The sequence below is a fragment of the Syngnathus floridae genome, chromosome 14 (genome assembly GCF_059516105.1).
Source record: "Syngnathus floridae isolate MCC-2025c chromosome 14, RoL_Sflo_1.0, whole genome shotgun sequence".
NCBI classification, from domain to species: Eukaryota; Metazoa; Chordata; class Actinopteri; order Syngnathiformes; family Syngnathidae; genus Syngnathus; species Syngnathus floridae.
The window spans coordinates 7037893-7057162 of NC_142426.1; the positions used below are offsets into that span (position 1 = coordinate 7037893).

The window sequence follows — 19270 nt, forward strand, 5'->3', positions numbered from 1 at the left end:
TTTCTTCCAGTCCTGAAAAAAAAAAGAAAACAATTTCATCATTCATAAAAGTGTTTTATTAGAAAACAAAATGCAAGAGAGCAACAACCCAGACACAGGACAAGCAGGGGTCTCAGCTGAACCCTTCGCGGACTCTACTTGAGGGGATTACAACATTCTCAGGAGGTCTACAGAATCAGAAACGGAATCGCTTATCTCCTTCTCGAAGATCATTGAAGCATAAGTGACATTTTCTTTTTCAACAGAAATCAAGGTATGAAGACAAACATTGTAGCATGTAGGCTAGGCCTGACTGTTGCCGCCACATGAAAGAATGCTACTCCTGCCTGGTGTGTCTTTGAAACATTATATACAAAAAAAAAAAACATTTTCCAGGGGAGCAAAACAATGAACCGTACAAAATTAAAAATGCTGATAGCGTACTAGAACGTGAAAAAGTCAAAAACCAAATGACGATTCCAGGTGGCATTCAGTCTGTGAGACAAGAAGTGGATAGAAGAAAAAAAAAAACGAAAAAAAAATGTGACATTACTCAACACTGGGACTCCTTCGTCTGTCGCCGTGTTTGCTGTGGTCGTTACTGGTCTCTCTCGGGTGATGGCTCCTCTCTCGGCTGCGACTGCGTTTGTGCGGGCGTTGCTCTCCGTCTCGTTCTTTCTCTCTACTGTGACTGCTGTCGCTTTTCCTGCTCTTCTCCTCGCCGCCGCTCTTGTGCCGCCTCTCCCGGCTGCGACTCCGGCTCGACCTCTTGGCCTTGCGCTCTTCCCTGTGCCTCTCCCTGTCCTCTTTGTGCCTCTTTTCATCATTTTCCCCTTTGCTCTTCCTCTCCCTGGACCTGTCCCTCTCGGCGGGTCGCTCCCTGTGGTGGTCCCGTTCCTTCCTCTTGCTCCTGTCGTCGCCTCCGTCGCGCTCCTTCTCCTTGCGCTCGCTCCTTTTGTCCCGGCTGCCGCTGCGGCTTCTTCGCCGCTCGCGTCGCTCTTGGTGGTTTCGTTCGGCGCTGCGGGATCGTCTCCTCTCCCTCTCTGCCCTTTCCCTATCCCGCTCCCTGGCGTCCCTCTCCTTCCTCTGACGTTCCCGCTCCCTTTCCAGCTCGCGGTCGTAGCTGGGGCCGTGGCGGTCTCGCTCCCGGTGGTGACTCCTGCTCCTCGACCGCTTTGGAGAGCGTCTGGGGGTTGGTGTCCGCCTGGGGCTCCTGGAAAGAACACCGCGGTTAATTACAATGCCGTGCTACTGGCAAAAAAAAAATTTGCAGGAAATATTGATTTCTAAAAATAACAAATCAATTTAAATTGTTGGAAATGTGTATTCATTTGGAGATATGATGCCAGCAAAGTTCTATGGCGGTTGACCTGGAACGACGACGTTCCCCTTGCCGCCCCGGTTCCTCAAAGGCCTCATCTTCCTCCTGGGGCTCCTTCTGAGGCACCTTCCGGGGCCTGCTCTTCATCTGCTGGTCGATGCTCTTCTGCACAGGCACCGGGATGCGAGGGAACAGAGTAGAGAACCACTCCAGTTTGGTGAGGAAGGAGCGCAGCATCTCGCCGACCGTCATCACGCAGCCTCCGCCCGCCTTCACGTCCAGCTCCTGGAATCAAATGGCGGCAAGGGAGCCGACGGGAAACGGCTTAACACGTGGGCAGGCGCCATTGTCATTGTTGCAAGTCAAAAGGCAATATGTGATGGCCGAGTACTGAGCCTTCACCTCTGTTCATCTAGCTTAATCTCTCTAGTCAAATGTGTCTGCCTTTAACTTTTACTACATGGAGGGGAAAACAGGTGAAAGTGTCACATAGTTTGGCTCATCTAAACTGCCTAGCAGACATCTGTACTCACACAGTGAGCAATGGAATCAGATTAACCCCCACCCCATCTTCCGGGCCACCAAATCATCTACTTTTGAAATCGAGAGGAGATGAGGTGAGTAATCTGACTACACTGGGCTCGGTCCTCAGTGTGCTAAAACGGGAGAGAAAGAAACACGAGTTGCCTCCTCCTTCCCTCTTCAGCATAATGGGAGCCTCGGTGAGCTTGTGACGAGACAACAGGCCACGGTGGAAGCACAGATGTGAGCGGAAGGGGGGGGGGGAGGCAAGTGCAACCCCCCCCTGCTTGAAATGTTCGTTTGCTTTGTATGATGGAGAACACTTTGCACTCACACACGCAAACCAACAGTGCTGAGATACACTATCCAATTCACCTGCAGCACAATGGGCATCTAAAGAAAAAAACAGGGGAATTAACCAGTTGTTTAGGATTAGGAATAATTGAGATATGTGAATATTACAATTAGGTAGAATGCAGAAAAGCAAAGGAGGCCTGGTTGCACACCTGGAATCAAACAAAAACACTGAGCACAACAATCGGTACAGCTGAACAATTTCATGACATCCATGCATCAGATTTTCGACAACAATAAAAAATGCTCATTTTTGATTGACATTACACTTAATTGTGGGTTTTATTTGCAGCAGTGTACATTTTTTTAAGTATCCTGATAGTAATATAAATGTGTTGCAGCTACTACCTGTGACTTTGAGTGTGTGTGGCTTTAGAAGGTGATTGATGTGCGAGTCAGCAAATTTGGGTGTTAACGGCTGGCTGTTAGCGAGCTATCCGTTTGTTAGCTTGTTTTGTAAATGACTGGGCATCCACGATGGCCATAGCGGCTTGCGTAAAAATGTCATGTGTGTTCACTGATTTACTGTCAGAAAAAAATATTCTCATTTATTAAGACCAATATATGGGAAAAAAAATGATCAGTTTTTTTTATTAGTTATTTGTATCTCATTAAGATTGTGCAGCCATACCTTGTAAAGTGCCCAGTGAGTGCAATAACATTGCTACATGAAAAGTAGGCTTGAATGTGCGCATCAATGCAAGTGCCAATTACAGAGAAATCTTTTGTGCAACTAGTCCTGGTCAAATCTTGACAAAACCATATGGACATGCCTTAAAATAAATTACACATGACTAGTAAAAGATGTACTCTGCGTCATTTAAGGTACTTACCCTGACAACAACCAGCAGCGTGGAAGTGAGCAAGTAACCTAGCTACTCAGGTTTGGAGGACAAAACTGAGGATAATTAAGCCAAATGAAGGCAAAGGTGAAAAATCAGCTATGCGCATCACAGCAAGAAGGGAGGGGGGTCAGTTTCAATTCATGGATTGCATGTGTTTCATGGAGAAAAATAGAAACATGAAAGTATTACCAGGCATGACATACCTCCTCATCATCCATGAAGTCGTCATACCAGTCGATTAAATCGGCTGGGGGTTGTGTGTATCTGAATAAGATTGGAGAGCACGTCAAAATCAGGAACAAAAACCAAAAACATGACCGAGAATCATACCGTATGTACATGAAGCCAAGTGCTCGGATGTAGGGAGAGTCCGTGTGCGTGATGAGGCCCATCAGCTGTTTGCGCGTCAACTTGAGCGTAAACAGTTTGTATAGTAGACAGAAGGCGGTTGACACAATGCCACCCGTGCCAACTCCACGAACCTAGAGGGGATCAAGTTGAGAACATCTATAGACCGCATTTGCATGCTAAAACAATCAGTAATGTCCACTATTGGGCATTTGTGTTCAAAAGTTCGGGATCATTTGACTATGTTTACAACTAGGGTGACACTGATGTTAGTTTTCCTAACACTTCTGCGTGTTAGCATTGAGCTAAAAGACGGTCATGTAGTTTGATTAAATACACAATGAATTGTTCAAGTGTGGATAAAAATATTTCTTGCCCTACAATAGTTGAATTGTTAGTTTTTTGAACTTAGTAATATCCTATGATGTCAGTGAGGCTGGGGAGGACAACAAGAGGGTTGATGATGGGGAAAAGAAAAAGCACGTACTTCCCACTTACCCCTCCGCACATTCCAGTCTGACCTGCAGTCTTTCTGCTTCCTTTCTCCCATGGCTCAACGTGAGTCACCTGCATGAAAACACAATTATCAAGTTGACATTTGTGCCGATAACATTCACAAATTAACATCATCTGATTCAAATGCTTGACATGTTGTATTCCATTCAGATTTTGACCGGCTGATTTATCTAACATGTTGCTATTTTTGTTTTAAATGTGACATCTATCAATATCAAACGTCTTGTATTGTACTTTTTACTACAAATAGTTCAACAACTCGCTTAATTTTAAAAGGTTCTCTGACCTTTTTCCAATGTAAGTGGGTTCTTGAAAACAAGAACAACTAACATTTTTTGTGAATGCAGACACTAGTGTAGACTATTGTTGAAATAACGCCATAATTTACACCAAGTATTGGAAAAATATATTGGTGACAAAATAAATGCATGAATTATGATGTTATATGCTAACTCCATCATTTACAACTTAAAATCTGATTGTTCTAGCATTTTAAATAAAAATGTGCAACTACAGCATTGTTAGCGGTTAGCTTCACATATTGTTTATATTTATTTAGATAATTTGAACACGGTGTGTTAAGAATAATGGCTACACAAATATGCAGTAATTCCAATTGAGATAATGTAAATTATATAGATTGGTGACTCGCAAAAAATTTCATTGAAATACTCGAACGTTGTAGCATCGACACGCTAGCATAGCAAGCTACTGTTAGCCTACTAGCATGCAGATTAGCATCGCCCAACGTTACCTTGAAATAGATTTCATCCACAACTTCGTGGTACGTCTTAAGCTCATAAAGCTGAACTTTGAAATACGGCGAGGACAGGACATTGGTAAGAATCATCGGGTTGAGGTTCATAGTCTTTTCGTTGCCCCACAGGGGCAGTACGTTGCCATGTTTTCCGGACGCAGGCTTGTTCATGGCCTGGCTCCCCATGTTAGCCATGTTGGCTAAATACCGCGACGCCGATCTTTTCAAGTACGGTTGGCCTCCTTGCAGTTACAAATCCATCTGTTTTATCTTTTAGTTGAATCCCGATTGTTGCCGATTCGGTGTGTTATCAGCGCAGAATCGGTGGCGAATCGACGATGACAACTTCCCGCCGTCGTCGTTGCAGCTAATGTGCTTGCCTGTGATGCTAAGTGGAACCGGAACTGGATGGTGGTGAAGTGGTGCAGTGGCTGTCTCGCGTACGTCAGCATGGGATGGTGGAGTACATATTTTGGGGTAAATGTCCTAAGGATGCTTTGATGTCGGATTTAATTACAAATCGATGTTATGTGAGTATCAAGCCTAGATATTTCAACAGTGATTCTAAAATTTTAATAACTGCCTTTAATTTTTTTTAAGTGTTACTGACAACGTAGCAGATGGGGTCACCTGCTGTCTCACTCGAACGTAACCAATTGCAATTTTTCTGGAGGTTATTATTTTAAAAAATATATATAAAGACAGTAACTTGGTTTACACACTGCAATACTACATTTTTCCATACCTTATACGTTGGATTTTATTTTACGCATGTGACGTCACAGCGGCACAAAACTTGCGCAGTCATGATCCCAACGGTTATAACTTTTATTTGTTTAAAACGTTGTTTGCTATAATAAACAGTTTCAAAATCTAAACATGACTGTTTCAAAAGTGTCGTTGGGCTAAAAAAATATTTTAAAACCCTACCTGGCACAATATTAAAACAATTATTACATTTTTGAAGGGAATCTAAATGGCATTACAGTGGTAAATATAATGAGAACAGTACAACCCTGTATTCTGACATTGACCATAAACTGACTAATACTGCAAGTACACTCTAGTATTTTAGGTCATACATATTAGCCTGAATATCACAATAGATCAAAGTGTTTAATTGGCATTTTCTCATGCTTTATTTTGCAAAATTAAATTTTATTCTGTGAAAAGGACGCTTTTTTAAAAATCCATCTCAGTACTGTATACCATAAAACTTGACTCATAAACATTCAAGGTTTTCTATCAATCTGTTAAAGTGCAGTCATTTATTGAGCACTAAGCATAGTTAAAATATAGCACTTAAAATAAAACCATTTTACAAGCATTAGTGTTTAACATTTATAAGTGCATTATTACAAGACAGTAATTTACTTGTGACAAAATGATTTACACAGTATTGCAAATAGAATCCATAGAACACAGTGCTGCTCTATGTCATAACCCCTTCACTTACCACAAGCGTAATCTTTGCAGTATTCAGGGTCACAAATCATGATGAAGAAAATAAAATGTGTCTTGATATTTTGTAAAATAAATAAATAAAGATTCTGTGAAATGGTAGTTCATCCATTCCCACACATCCCCAATAAAAGATGCAAAAAAACAAAATAGCATGATATACTGTACACTAAAATATTGAAATTCATAATTTTGTATTCATGACACGAAGAACCTTTTCTTGAAATGTACCTCTCGATTCCAGGTTGACTGATACCTGCTCAGTTGCCAAAACCCTGTTCATTGCGGCCTTCAACTGCACTTGTCGGACACTAGAGGGCTTTCCTGGTCTGCAGAAGCTGTAAGTAATTCCTCTGCTGTTCTGTACACAACTGCCACCTCTGAGAGGGCAGTTTGTGACACCATTTCCTAAAATGCTGTAATAGGGTACCCTTCACGATGCTCGCAGGCTTCTCAAAGCTTATCGCTTGATCACCACCTGCTCAAATGGCCCCGCTGCAACCCTGAAAGAAAATGGCAAACATATTTAGATTTCAAGAACAAGGACAAACATGTGGCTCTTAGATTATAATTGGACTTAATCCCTGAAATGGAGAAGACACATTCCATAGTTACATAACACCCACCGAGTGTGCTGGCTTCCCAAAGCTGTGCTCCCGCCGGGACCGACAAACAATCTGAGTCCTTCCTCTGTAATGACAAGACACACGATTCTAATTTGTGAATATTCAATAAGTGTCAGTTTTTAAAATCAGTTTGGCGTTATGTGGTTAGAAGTGATCATGGGATCGTATCTGAAGTACCGAGGGCAGCCTGTGCACCACGCCCGGGAAGAGTTCCAGGCGTTCGGATTGATTTATATGAGCTCCCGCTGGAGCGCTAACGGGGAAATGTCGCCCTCTGGCGGACACGCCGTTGTAAATGAATGGGCTTTCGCACTTAATGCAGATCATATGTCATTTCTACACGGAGTGGTGCATTTGTCCACAGAAAGAGTGATCAACAAGTGATGCCTGCCAAGTTTTGAGGCAGGAATTATCAATGTACTGTTTGTGTAATAGGGCCAGATCGATATAGATTTTTTTAGGTCAACGATTTGGCTGAATACATTAACGACAACTGATTAATTGGATGATGAATTGAACAGCCTGATGTAAGATTATAAGAGTTCTTTCAATGAATGAAGAATTCAGCAGCTAAGCAATGCTGTCCATTTTCTACCTCGCCACCACAAGCGGAGAGCTCTCCTGCAAGTGCACTTTAACGTAATTTGACTCCATCAGCAGGATGCTCGCTGACTTCCCAGTTTGCCATACACACCCTCTGTACTGGAGTCCAAGATACCGTGGCTGAAATCCTGGCCCTGCAGGATTGTGTCAATGATGTCGTCTGCGTTGACCCTGGTGTCGTTTACCCTCGTCAGCTGATTCTCCATTGAGTTCTGCTTGACCGGATGTCTAATTCACACACAAGTACAAGGTGGGATACCGTGGAGACGTGCTCGATGGCAAACGCACGATAGTTTATTGACTTCAAAACGGTTTGAGCATATTAATGGCCGTGTGTTACCTCGAAGCTTTGGCAGCTGTGGAGTTCAGTTCCGTCGTGTGCTGGCAGCTTGCGGCGTTTGAAGGAGAGGACCGGCTCTCCTTGTCTGCTCTCTCAGCCTGATGCTCACTGGGCTCGGGTGTACTGCCGATGCCGGTCGAGGCTGAACCTCCTGACGCGTTCCTTCGATGGCTCAGATCTGGAGAACTGGAATGATTTGAGCTGTAGCCTGTAAAATAAGATCAAAATGATAAGATGAGAGTGAGTAATGTATTTGTCCCAGACAGGAGATATGTGTGAATGTACCTGAAACTTTGGACTGTTGACTGGTGTAGCTGGATGTTCTGGTGTGACTACCGACCAGCCTTTTCTCTGGAATTGGAGTCCCTGTGTAGTGCAAAATTAGCATTTGAGGCAGACCTGCAAATTCTTGGCCAACTATCATAAAATGTTTGTTGTAGATGTTGTAGTTTGCCTTGGTGAAGGATCGCAAATGTGGTTACGTTTCCTCAACAATGGCTATAGCGGCCTCAAGTGGTAAAAGCAGGCTGGCCGTGAAAGAAATTCTGTCTTTAAACGTACTCGACTCAAGTTTACGATCGGTTTTTGAGCTTCTGGTTTATTCGAGGCTATTTGTGTGCATCAGTACCTGTTGCTGAATGGGATGTGTGCATGTCTCCTCCCTTACGCTCCTCGAGGAGACACTCGGACTCTGCCTGTGGTAAAGCCAATGTCATGGCTGTGGATGAGGGGCTGCAAAGAGAAGTATTCGTTTTAAAAGAAGACTGTTGGCTGATGGACATTGACTTACAACTTGTTGTAAATGAGAAAACATTTCTTAACAGACCTCAAGAAGTCTTTATTGCTTACGTCAAGGCTTAACAGCAGATATTAAATGACTCATGAGTTGATTCAAACTGTCATCGTTTTAGTAGCACACACCTCAGCAGACGCACCTTTTAGTCTCTACCGTGTAGCGACGTTTACACACGCAAATGACGAGGGTGGGGAAGCACAGTCAAGAATGCATCATAATTCCATTCCGCCTGGGCCGTGCTATAAATTCTTCACATGCAGTGAGTAACTGAAGGGGATGAGTGAGTGTGCTGCAACGCGACTACACTTAAGGCGGTTTCCTGGCTGCAGCTTGTGTGTTATTATCAGAGTAGACAAAAGTTGAACTCAAGTAAGCGTCGTGGCGCTTTAGAATAATATCATTTAAGAGACTCTGAATCTCTTCTCTTTCATTTATAACCACTTCAAACAACAAGGCATACCGAGGGATTTACATTTGTATTATTTTAGATGATATTTTCTGTTGTATTTTTTGTAAAGTGTGTTGTTACAGCAAATATTATTAAATGTTGACAAACGTTTTTTGAAAATAATTTTCTGGGTTTGAAAAAAAAAACAAAATCTTGATAATACCCTATCTATACACAAGTTACTTGAGTAAATTTAATGGAGTAAATTTCAGATGAAAGTGACAACTGTGCACAGGGGAATTTTTCTACATATCACAAGCTTTGCCAGAAGCGAGCGTTACATCACATCCTATGAACTGTCCGCCATCCAAACAGGGCTTGACTCTTCCTCAGTGTTGATGCTATCTATCACTTATCAGCTGTTTCCGATAGAGCGTGAATAACCGGGCGGCGGGTTATCAGCTCTCAGATGAAAGCTGAGGATCAAAACTATACTTTCCCCTCTGTGGGTCATTTGCACATCAGAAACAAGCAAGTGCGTCAGCGTACTGACAGACAGGATGTTTGTTTTGATTTCGAGAACATATAGTGGCATGCCTTAAGGGCAGTGCAATTTGAAAGTGCAGATTATTGAGCAGAGACTAAGCTCAAAGGGTGAGTAGTTTTCGTATGATAAAGAAAAAAATTGAATTTGAAAACCTCCCTTAGCAATTATATTCGAGACAATTTTCAAATTTGAGTCAAAGAGGGCATTCTTACGCTTTAAAACAGGGGTCTCCAGACATAAGTTGTGTTGTGATGACAACCTGGAAGACAAGATAAGCCTCATTTGTGGCATCAGAAGATTTGATTTGTTTTTTTTGTGACTGCATTTCATTCTAGCACCATCTATTACGGTATTGAGATGAATCTCCACAGCCTGGCACGGTACCTTCAGAATTGAATTGTCCTGTCTAGTTTTCTTGGTGTCATATCCCTCCAGGAGACATCTTCGTGTAGTGCTGCCCGACCCAGCAAACTCAGACAGGTTTAAATCAGCAAAGCCCAGCTGCACACGGATATGAGGAATCAAAAATATTGAGGAAATAAGACATGGCAAAAATAGTTAATTGTTAACAAGCCTGGGTTTTGAATTACAGATATTTTAATTAGTAAGCCGGAACCAAGCTTAAGAACATTCACTGTGTGAATAATACACCAAAGTCCTGCTGGCGTATAAAAGTCGTGATAACATTGTTCCAATGTTTTATTGATTTTGAAACTCACGGAAGAAATACCTTTGCAAATGCTTTCCCACCCTTCAATTCCTGGAATGAGGAAAAAAAAAAAATAGTTTGCATACTCCAGGATGCAAATGGAATGATTTTATTATAGATCGCAAGCATCTGCGGGTTAAATATTTTTGGACTTCATATTAGAAGTGACAAATCTTGGGGACTGGAAACGTGTCGCGTACCTTGCGCACCGACACCCGACACACACATGGATCCAGCACACCTGTCCGGGCATTGGCACTCATCTTACACATGAAGGAGAATCGCTTCCTCCAGCGCACACAGTTGGCTTGGACGGGCTCCCTGGAAAAAAAAAAAGCACAGTGAAAAACTTTAACTAACAGCAGGTAGGGCTAAAAATTTTCTGTTTGTGGTTCAAAATAGCATTCAAATGAAAGTGATAATTCTGACTATGGGGTTAGAGGCCCAGAAAATAGTGTGCACAAAGTTTGGTTTGTCTTAGCAAACCATTGCCATGGTGATGTTTTGACAATTAACAGCGGCTCTGGCACGAGTTACGTCTCAGCTCGTTTTTCCACAGTGACTCATATTGGATGAACAGTTGGCTTTTTTTTTTCCTTTTTTTTCAGTGCAAAGGAAGGAAGTTATTGGTCTTGTTTTGGTTATCACTATGGTGTCCTTAAAATGTCTGCACATTTGAATTTTGTGTGAATCGAATGACAACGCAGACTTGTTAACCTCTTTGTCCATATGTTGCTGAACACATATACAGTAGTAGAATTGGCAAAGTTCAAGTACTTCTTTGTACAATACGTAAAGTTAAAGTATTCCCTTGTACCCAATACCCACATATAATATGTTAAAGTACTCACTTGTACAATAATAGAAGTACTTTAAATTTTGCACAAAATTACACATGTTGTAGTATTCCCAATAAGTCAAAATACTCCCTTGCACAATATGTTAATAAGTACTCACTTGTACAATAAGTAATAGAAGTACTTGAAATGTTGCACACAATTACATATGTTGAAGTATTCCCAATAAGTTAAAATACTCCTTTATACAATAAATTAAAGTACCCTCGTTCAATAAGTTGAAGTCCTTATTGAACCCTTGTACAATGAGTAAATTAAGATACTCCCTTGTACAATAAGAAACATTTAAATATTCTTAACTGTACTTTTAAATTTAATACGTAAACGTCACTTACGCCAAAAATCATCAACTCCATTTCATACACAATGTTTATGTTTACACCAAAAATTCTAAATATTTCGGGTGATGTGACCGGCTGCTAAAAATAGCTGCCAAAATGTTCAAACTCACCGAGATGACTCTTGGACGAAGGCGCCGTGTACGAGTCGAACTTTGCAAAACAAGACGCCGTTGACGAATGGAACTGACGACAGCTCCTCCAAGTCGAAGTCCACTTTGAATTCGAATCTTTTTTTCATGAGAAAGAACGACATTCTCCGTAAAGTGGGACAAGATCGACAGACGGCGGTGCACTCGACTTTCTGCCCCCTCAGCTGTTCGAAACCTTTTCAAATCTCATCCGAACTTCTTCCTTCCCAACCGCTACTTGTTGACCGAGAATCTGGTGACGTTGCATCATTTCATTGGCTGCAACGCTGTCACATTTCATTCACATTTTGCCATTCAAGCCTCGCTCGTCGCTCCACCACAAATGTGTTTTTTGAGCAGACGTCGACGCTCCAGTCGTGAAAAAGTCATAAAAAGCAGCTGTCCGTCACTAAACGACTCAAAAATATGACGAAACTACAAAGTCTATAACCCCTTTTCAAATTCACTGTAAATGAAAATAAATAGAACCCGCATTGCAGTCATGCAGGTAAACGTTTTTACTATAGCTCTTAGAGATATTTTTTAAAGTAAATTGCTTAGTATTGTACATGAAAGAGCAGATAAGTTTTTGCTCCAATTTTAAAATAATACATAGGGTGTTATGACAAAATGCTGAATTCAGTGGTTAGCTCGGCAGCAATTTGTAATGAAATGCCGCCCTCAAGTGGCCAAATACTGCACTGCACCTGAGGAAACCTTACACTGCGTGTTTCAAACGATACGTCCGTGCTGATGGATGGAGAGATAAGGCCTGGCATTTCCTGCTTCGTTCTCTCTTTTTGTAGTATATTACACATGCTGGCAAGTAAGACGAGTTAACCTTCAAGACAAAATGCTAAAATCCTTGCGTCCACGGGTTGTGTTCCCCGGAACGTTTTATAATTCGGTTGTTTTTCCGCAGAAAATGCTGCGAATAGCGTAGCAGCCGTCGTAGCTCCGCCCTTATAAGTACTGCAGTTCCCCCTTGGAAAGCCACGGAGCTCTTTGCGTAGCGATCATATTGCCAATTTGCAAATAACGATTTCGCCAACACACCTCTAGAGTTTTTATTTTGAAGCTCCAACGTCGTGGGTTGCTGCCAACATGGATTAAAAAGATATTTAGTCTCGCTGCTTGCACACGACCTGCACCATGATTCGGATGGCGCTGAGCGGTTTCCTCCCCAGAGCCCGGTGCTGGGATGCCGACAGTGAGCGTTCTTACCAGGACCTATTTGAAAAACTTGATGCGAATAAAGACGGCAAGGTGGATGTCGCCGAACTGCGTGCGGGCCTGAAAGCAATGGGAGTGTTCCGACAAGGTGCTGCTCAGGTACAGCCCTCGCTCGGCCAGGAACTTGTGCGCACTTGGAGCCTTCTTCGATCGGGTTTCTTTTGCATGCATTCCATCTGGAAAGCGCTGGCAAGAATGAGCATGTGTGTGTGTGCTTGCAGAAAATTGTGATGAGCGGTGACCAGAATAAGGACGGCAGTTTGGACTTTCAAGAGTTTACCAAATATTTAAAGGAGCACGAGAAAAAACTGCGGCTGACGTTCAAGAGTCTGGACAAAAACAACGACGGTAGGAGTTGCATCATCGTTTAAACCTTCACACATTCTTTTCAAGAGAAAACATGAGACCACTGCTAAATTATTTAGACAACTGACTTTGCAAACACATTTTGCAACTTTACATCAGGGCGCATTGATGCCACCGAGATCCAGCAGTCCCTTGCAGAACTGGGCTTGGATATCAACAAAGTGGATGCCTTGAAAATCCTGCAAAGGTTTGCTTACCAGTATTTTCCACAGTCAAACCACTCAAGTGGAATTGACAAATATTAAAAGACTCCATGTCCCTTTTGCTGAATCAAATTTGTGTTTCTTCCAGCATGGACATCGATGGCACAATGATGGTTGACTGGAACGAATGGAGGGAGCATTTCCTGTTTCACCCCGCTCACAACCTGCAGGAAATCATACGCTACTGGAAACACTCTTCGGTACGTCTCATTTGTACGCAGACAAGTGCATGCTCTCAATCAACTTGCAGTGCGATCAGGTCACGTGTTTTCCAATAGTCGCCCTGTGATAGCTTTTATGGATTTATCTCTCCGCTGTACACATTTTGGCTTAGGAAGACTGGCTGTTGAAAATAATTAGGTCAGATTTGTTGTATCACTCCCACTGGCTCTTAATCCAAATGAAGTGGCGAGTGCCAAGTCTGTAATCATATATTGTATGCTGCTTGAGATACGGACAAAAGTATTTGAACACCTGGAGGATCTGAAGATCAGCAATTTATGTTATCATAAATTCATACAAAAATGGTGGAAACAGATGACCTGGCTGGCCACCGTGGTTTCCAATTTCTGTTTTAGTTCATCATATAACTTGAAATGAGTTCTGCACCTCGCGTGTCAGTAGCAGACACTTTTTGCTTTTGGGAAAACACTTCATATGTTTATTTAAAAAACTGTGAAGAGTTCAGTTAACTCCAGCGCAGGTCATTGTTTATTTTTCTTCACTGTGGGGAATTTACGACTGACTGACCTTTAAGTGAAGTACCGTTTGTTCATTTATAGTACTATGTGACCGTTGTGAGTCTTGAGTTTAATGTTCAATCGTCTTTGTCGGATGCAGACTGTCAACAGTGACATCACACCTAAAAAAAAAAGGAACTTGGATTAACATGTTTAAATGAAGTCATGTGGCGCGCAGGTGCTGGATATAGGCGACAGCCTCGCCATCCCCGACGAGTTTACGGAGGAAGAGAAAAGCTCGGGCGGTTGGTGGAAGCAACTCGTCGCAGGCGCCGTGGCGGGCTCTGTCTCTCGCACCGGTACGGCCCCTCTCGATCGGCTGAAGGTTTTCATGCAGGTAAATCCGCTTTAATTGATTGTTTGTCTTTAGTTTGACTGGGAAAATGTAACAAAATATTTATCTACTGCAGGTTCACTCCACTAAAACTAATAAAATAAGCCTAGCAAAAGGTTTCAAGCAGATGATTGTCGAGGGAGGCGCTATTTCACTATGGAGGGGCAACGGCATCAACGTTTTAAAGATCGCACCGGAGACGGCCATCAAATTCATGGCGTATGAGCAGGTAATCTTAGAAGCCATTTTGAATGCTGACGTATGGCGATATACCACAGCATGTCGTTTTATTTTCTTGGTTGCAGTTCAAAAAGTTGCTATCAACAGAAGGTGAAAAAATCGAGACCCACAAAAGGTTCATGTCCGGCTCGCTGGCCGGCGCTACTGCACAGACTGCCATTTACCCCATGGAGGTAACATTTCATTATAATCAACCACTAAAAATGCAACAAACCAACTATATAGATTTAAAATCGAACACATTGTTTTCTAACTGTGCACTTTTTGTCCCGTTCCTTCAGGTCTTAAAGACTAGACTGACACTAAGGAAAACCGGCCAGTATTCAGGAATGTTTGATTGCGCCAAGACAATCCTGAAGAATGAGGGCGTCAAGGCCTTCTACAAGGGCTACGTTCCAAACTTACTTGGCATTATTCCCTACGCGGGGATAGACCTTGCTGTTTATGAGGTACTTAGACCGAACGTTGCGTACCGATGAACTAAAGTCCACTCTTGAACTTATTATTCATCTTTTCTGCAGACTCTAAAGAACGCGTGGCTAGCGTACCACACCAAAGATTCGGCTAATCCAGGTGTTCTTGTGTTGTTGGGTTGCGGGACCATTTCCAGTACTTGCGGACAGCTGGCTAGCTATCCGCTCGCACTCGTACGCACGCGCATGCAAGCAAGAGGTAAAGCGAACCCGAGGGATGAATTTAACATGCTAATATAAACATGAGGAAATATTTACCTCTGGTAATGCAAAACTTGTTTTTGACGTGTGGGTCAACATCATTATAAAGTGCCTTTAGCGTGCTCAGTTTAGTTATGCTAAAGTTATTAGTGTTTGCTCTAAATTTACAAAAAAATGTGACGATATTCATAATTTTTTCCTAAAATTTCAGGATGAACCTATGCTCATCACAATTTGCTTTTTTTCTTTTAACAACTGTTTTCATTCACAAATTTATTTCTTTTCAGCATCCCTGAATGCTTCAGACCAGCCCACCATGAGTTCCCTACTAAAGAACATTTTAGTCAAAGATGGCTTTTTCGGACTATACCGAGGTATCCTGCCAAACTTTATGAAGGTCATCCCGGCTGTCAGCATCAGCTACGTCGTTTACGAGTACATGAAGATTGGTTTGGGAATCAGCAAATGACACTGCAAGCAAACAAGTGTGGACGGAGCTGAATGACCTGAAATAGCCGGCATGACTTACACCAGTTTACACTGGAGGCCTCTGCTCAGACAGATGTACTGTATTGCACTAAGGATGAGCCGCTGTTAGTTAAAATATGAATCGTTTCTATTTTAAGCATGCTTTTTTTTGGTCTTCCTGCTGCTGAGAAATGTACACACTTTGAAAACAATACTTGACTCAAAAGACGGAACTTGTATGCAAATGCAAACATAAAACTGTGAAAATACAAAACCAAACAGGTTGTCTAATTTGAAATGTTATCTAGACCAAAAAAAGTGAATTGATGGTTCTGTTGAATGAAAATATTTACTGCTCAGCCAACATTGACTCCATTTTTTTTTTTTTTTAAAGAAAAGAATGACATCATTGCTCATTAAACAGGCTACAAAAACTAGATGTGTTTTAACGCAATGGACACCTTGTACTTAGCTACAGAAGGAGGCTTTCAAACCTCATGATACAACCAAATCAAAAAACCTTTTCCGAAAACAGCATTTTTAAATGTTATTCTATTTTTTGTAGCTAGTTCTTTGAATTTTCTAATGCATATAAACACCAGTAATGAAGCACACTGCACAGTACAGTTGCGTGTACTTGCATTATTTTGCAGGCTACACTGCCACACACAATATGGCGGACGTTTCGCAGCAGCGGCGCAACCCACGCAAATTTTCTATTATAAATGCGTACAGACTCGAGGAGGCGGGTCCTCGGTTGAAGACAGCAGCACTGATAAACAAACACTGAGGTGAGTTCTCCGCCACTTTTGCAACCGATTCTTTAACAACTAACTTTTCTTACATTGTCATGCTCTAAAAACGACACCCCGGACGATTATCAACACCATAAAGCGGCCCGATCGTAGTGACACAGCCTAAGGCTTAGCCTAGCGACGCTACAAGTAGCAGCTAAAAATACACGAATGATGTGTGGAGGTTACAACTTGAAAAATACACGTTCACCTTTGCTGATGGTTGTCATCCAAGGCTCTGGACAATGAAGAAATCCACTCCTCAATGTCAGATAACATTTATTGACGTAGATGAAGGAGCTCTGCAAACATAAAAAAAAAAAAAGTCTCAACGATGACCATAATCAACTTAATGTGTACTAGCAACACACACAACTAATAATAAATCAAATCGGAGCACTCACAGGGGGAAAGGGTGATGCAACAAAATGTCATCAACCATAACTAATGCTCTTGTGGCCAGAGGGAACCTCAGGAAATAATTATTCTATATTCAAAATAATATAAGTGTTTTGGTAGTAGACTGTTCATTTGTTTTTTCTAGTGGTGTAAATGGTGCGGCGTGATGGGCAACACAAGTGACAGAGTGTCTGCGGACCGCCATGGGGCCAAAGCTCATCGTATGGACAGCAGCGGGGGTCACAAGGACCTTGAACCCAGCAGCAAGATGGTGGACAGTACGGACGACCCCAACATCTTCAACACACGCGGGCCGGACTCTAAGGTACGGCAGGAACACGCGGTCCGAACATTACAAACATAGACGTTCCTTTAATTGTCGCTATTACAGCTGTTGGGAGAGAAGGAATTCACCCCAGATTTGGACGACCTGGTGAAAACGGTTCCTCAGGCTCGTCCCACGGTTATCCGATGGGCTGGAGGAGGGAAGGAGGTCTACATCGCTGGCTCTTTTAATAACTGGAGCAACAAGATACCGCTCAATAAAAGGTATGGTTACAAATTGTTTTTCTGTGGTAAAAAACATTCACTTGAATGTCAATCTGTTTTTTTTTCTCTTCACAAAGCCACAGTGACTTTGTAGCAATCCTGGACCTGCCCGAAGGAGAGCACCAGTACAAGTTTTTCGTGGACGGGCAATGGCTGCACGATCCCTCGGAGGTATGTTTGACTTCTTGACCTGCTGAGATTTTCCACCTGATTTTTATTCTTCTCTTCCAGCCAGTGGTGACAAGCCAGCTAGGCACCATCAACAACCTGATCCAAGTGAAGAAGTCTGATTTTGAGGTGTTTGATGCCCTGCAGGTGGACTCTCTGGAGTGCTCTGACACATCAGGTGTGTGTTTTTCCAAAGAGAAATTGAGTCAAACCATTTTCCTTGCACTGATTTCGATACTAATTATGAGGACTAAAAAAATAAAAATACATATATCCTTACTGCGCTTAATAATGTGGCTGACTAGCCCCACCTCGGCTTCCAGATCTTTCCAGCTCCCCTCCAGGTCCATACGGACAGAGTCAATACGTGTTCCGACCCGAGGGGCATTTCAAAGCTCCCCCCATACTCCCTCCTCACCTTCTTCAAGTCATACTCAACAAGGACACAAATATTTCAGTAAGTTCTTTTTTGTCCATTTACTTTTTCTTTTCTGTGATAACACGTCTTTCCGTCTTGGCAGTGTGACCCCGCCCTGCTGCCCGAACCCAATCACGTGATGCTGAACCATCTCTACGCGCTCTCTATAAAGGTGCGAGTGCAATCAACAAAAGCAAATGACGTTGCTTAGAAACCTGTTGCGTAATCCAGCAGGTTTTGTTGTTGTAAATGAATCCCTCCCTAACATTCAAATGACGGTCTTTTAAATTTGCAGGACGGCGTTATGGTGCTGAGTGCCACCCACCGATACAAAAAGAAATACGTCACCTCGCTGCTCTACAAGCCCATCTAATCATCACGTCCGCGATGCTAGCACTTGGGGGTAGCGGCGTGTCGCTGTTTTAGCGCCAAAATCTTGTACTTGAAACACCTTTACGGTTTAAAGACACCGGCCATTGCCTCATGTCTACATTTAGGGCTATCAAACAGAATGTAGCAGCGTAGTTTGAATCACTGTGTGTGTTTTATTTTGATTTTTTTTTTTTTGCTGCATGTTGTGAATCTGCATGTCAGCGTTGAGGTCAGATTTCAAGTATCGAGTTGCTATTGCTCAAAGTGCAATAAGAAGTCTGATGTTGTTTGACACCAGTTCAGTATTTCATATTTATTGTACCATCGAATGTTTTTGTTGTGTTGGTTGATTAAATGATAACACGTGTGCTGAGGTTACCTGCATCGGCTTTTTTCGCTATGCGGTTGGTGTGAGTTTATTATTTTTGGGAGTGTTACGTCACGTGTGTCGTCACTGACAGCGGCATTCGAATCAGACGGCAAAACTTGAATTTTACACTCATTGTACGGATGTTTCGAAATGCTTTGCGGTTCAAGTGTGGAAATTGTTTGCACAAACTTGTTAAAAAAAAATAAAAACAGACAACCTTTTGTTACCTCTGGGCTTGACAATTATTGTGTTTTAAAAATATGCATTGGTCTTTTTTTAAAACATTTTATTGGTTCGGTTCCAAAATCTTTCAGCGCTAAATACTTTTTGACAACACAACACACATTGTCATCAGAGACGGCTTCCGCTTGTTTTGCAAATCTAAGCTTCTTTCCAGCCACATTTAAAGCAGTACTGTACATTCAAAACTCAAGCCTGCTTTGATTCCGTTCTTTAACAATAAGGCTTTTTTCCCCCCCAATGAAACTTTCAATTTAAAGTCAA

The 19270-nt window shown here is 42.3% G+C and overlaps 4 protein-coding genes across 10 annotated transcripts; 2 read left to right on the plus strand and 2 right to left on the minus strand.

Moving 5' to 3' along the window:
• Nucleotides 1-33: 33 nt before the first annotated feature.
• Nucleotides 34-5067, minus strand: prpf38b (pre-mRNA processing factor 38B). 4 transcript variants are annotated; one of them, XM_088396863.1, is made up of 8 exons: nucleotides 4640-5067; nucleotides 3868-3936; nucleotides 3352-3503; nucleotides 3211-3285; nucleotides 2285-2328; nucleotides 2157-2215; nucleotides 1350-1585; nucleotides 34-1192 (listed from the first exon to the last, which is right to left on the minus strand). In XM_088396863.1, the coding sequence occupies exons 1-8, from the start codon at nucleotides 4835-4837 to the stop codon at nucleotides 529-531; spliced, it is 1497 nt and encodes a 498-aa protein (XP_088252989.1). In that variant the 5' UTR covers nucleotides 4838-5067; the 3' UTR covers nucleotides 34-528. The 4 variants fall into 4 exon arrangements, with proteins under 4 accessions (XP_088252989.1, XP_088252986.1, XP_088252987.1 ...); XM_088396860.1 differs by lacking the exons at nucleotides 2157-2215; nucleotides 2285-2328 and having other exon boundaries at nucleotides 3225-3285; nucleotides 4640-5066; XM_088396861.1 differs by lacking the exons at nucleotides 2157-2215; nucleotides 2285-2328 and having other exon boundaries at nucleotides 3225-3285; nucleotides 3857-3936; nucleotides 4640-4788.
• On the plus strand, nucleotides 5029-16060 carry LOC148387403 (mitochondrial adenyl nucleotide antiporter SLC25A24-like). 4 transcript variants are annotated; one of them, XM_088396857.1, is made up of 11 exons: nucleotides 5029-5172; nucleotides 6348-6443; nucleotides 12893-13019; nucleotides 13137-13224; nucleotides 13329-13440; nucleotides 14159-14317; nucleotides 14391-14543; nucleotides 14620-14727; nucleotides 14836-15003; nucleotides 15076-15226; nucleotides 15516-16060. In XM_088396857.1, the coding sequence occupies exons 3-11, from the start codon at nucleotides 12902-12904 to the stop codon at nucleotides 15695-15697; spliced, it is 1239 nt and encodes a 412-aa protein (XP_088252983.1). In that variant the 5' UTR covers nucleotides 5029-5172; nucleotides 6348-6443; nucleotides 12893-12901; the 3' UTR covers nucleotides 15698-16060. The 4 variants fall into 4 exon arrangements, with proteins under 4 accessions (XP_088252983.1, XP_088252985.1, XP_088252984.1 ...); XM_088396859.1 differs by having other exon boundaries at nucleotides 5104-5119; XM_088396858.1 differs by lacking the exons at nucleotides 5029-5172; nucleotides 6348-6443 and adding an exon at nucleotides 7560-7582.
• On the minus strand, nucleotides 5453-11831 carry eeig2a (EEIG family member 2a). The gene is made up of 11 exons (XM_088396864.1): nucleotides 11421-11831; nucleotides 10313-10433; nucleotides 10134-10163; nucleotides 9788-9904; nucleotides 9616-9662; nucleotides 8301-8404; nucleotides 7958-8038; nucleotides 7673-7880; nucleotides 7424-7560; nucleotides 6730-6793; nucleotides 5453-6606 (listed from the first exon to the last, which is right to left on the minus strand). The coding sequence occupies exons 1-11, from the start codon at nucleotides 11561-11563 to the stop codon at nucleotides 6564-6566; spliced, it is 1095 nt and encodes a 364-aa protein (XP_088252990.1). The 5' UTR covers nucleotides 11564-11831; the 3' UTR covers nucleotides 5453-6563.
• Nucleotides 16061-16359: 299 nt separating the features above from the next.
• prkab2 (protein kinase, AMP-activated, beta 2 non-catalytic subunit) lies at nucleotides 16360-18992 on the plus strand. Its single transcript, XM_088396865.1, has 8 exons — nucleotides 16360-16487; nucleotides 17035-17214; nucleotides 17281-17438; nucleotides 17516-17609; nucleotides 17670-17784; nucleotides 17930-18063; nucleotides 18128-18196; nucleotides 18320-18992. The coding sequence occupies exons 2-8, from the start codon at nucleotides 17056-17058 to the stop codon at nucleotides 18395-18397; spliced, it is 807 nt and encodes a 268-aa protein (XP_088252991.1). The 5' UTR covers nucleotides 16360-16487; nucleotides 17035-17055; the 3' UTR covers nucleotides 18398-18992.
• The last annotated feature ends 278 nt before the right edge of the window (nucleotides 18993-19270 follow it).

Bases quoted from the DNA above. Each gene is read 5' to 3' on its own strand.
- eeig2a (XM_088396864.1), bottom strand. From the start codon at position 11,563: ATGTCGTTCTTTCTCATGAAAAAAAGATTCGAATTCAAAGTGGACTTC. The intron at 8,039-8,300 runs GTACTGATGCAC...TGCACTACACAG, and splicing joins CACATCCCATTCAGCAACAG to GGACTCCAATTCCAGAGAAA. The intron at 7,561-7,672 runs GTAACACACGGC...TGTGTGAATTAG, and splicing joins ACAGCTGCCAAAGCTTCGAG to ACATCCGGTCAAGCAGAACT.
- prkab2 (XM_088396865.1), top strand. From the start codon at position 17,056: ATGGGCAACACAAGTGACAGAGTGTCTGCGGACCGCCATGGGGCCAAA. The intron at 17,215-17,280 runs GTACGGCAGGAA...TCGCTATTACAG, and splicing joins CACGCGGGCCGGACTCTAAG to CTGTTGGGAGAGAAGGAATT. The intron at 18,197-18,319 runs GTGCGAGTGCAA...TTAAATTTGCAG, and splicing joins TCTACGCGCTCTCTATAAAG to GACGGCGTTATGGTGCTGAG.
- prpf38b (XM_088396863.1), bottom strand. From the start codon at position 4,837: ATGGCTAACATGGGGAGCCAGGCCATGAACAAGCCTGCGTCCGGAAAA. The intron at 3,937-4,639 runs GTAACGTTGGGC...GTTTTCATGCAG, and splicing joins TGGATGAAATCTATTTCAAG to GTGACTCACGTTGAGCCATG. The intron at 3,286-3,351 runs GTATGATTCTCG...AATCTTATTCAG, and splicing joins CTTGGCTTCATGTACATACG to ATACACACAACCCCCAGCCG.
- LOC148387403 (XM_088396855.1), top strand. From the start codon at position 12,591: ATGATTCGGATGGCGCTGAGCGGTTTCCTCCCCAGAGCCCGGTGCTGG. The intron at 13,225-13,328 runs GTTTGCTTACCA...TGTTTCTTCCAG, and splicing joins GCCTTGAAAATCCTGCAAAG to CATGGACATCGATGGCACAA. The intron at 15,227-15,515 runs GTAAAGCGAACC...ATTTCTTTTCAG, and splicing joins CACGCGCATGCAAGCAAGAG to CATCCCTGAATGCTTCAGAC.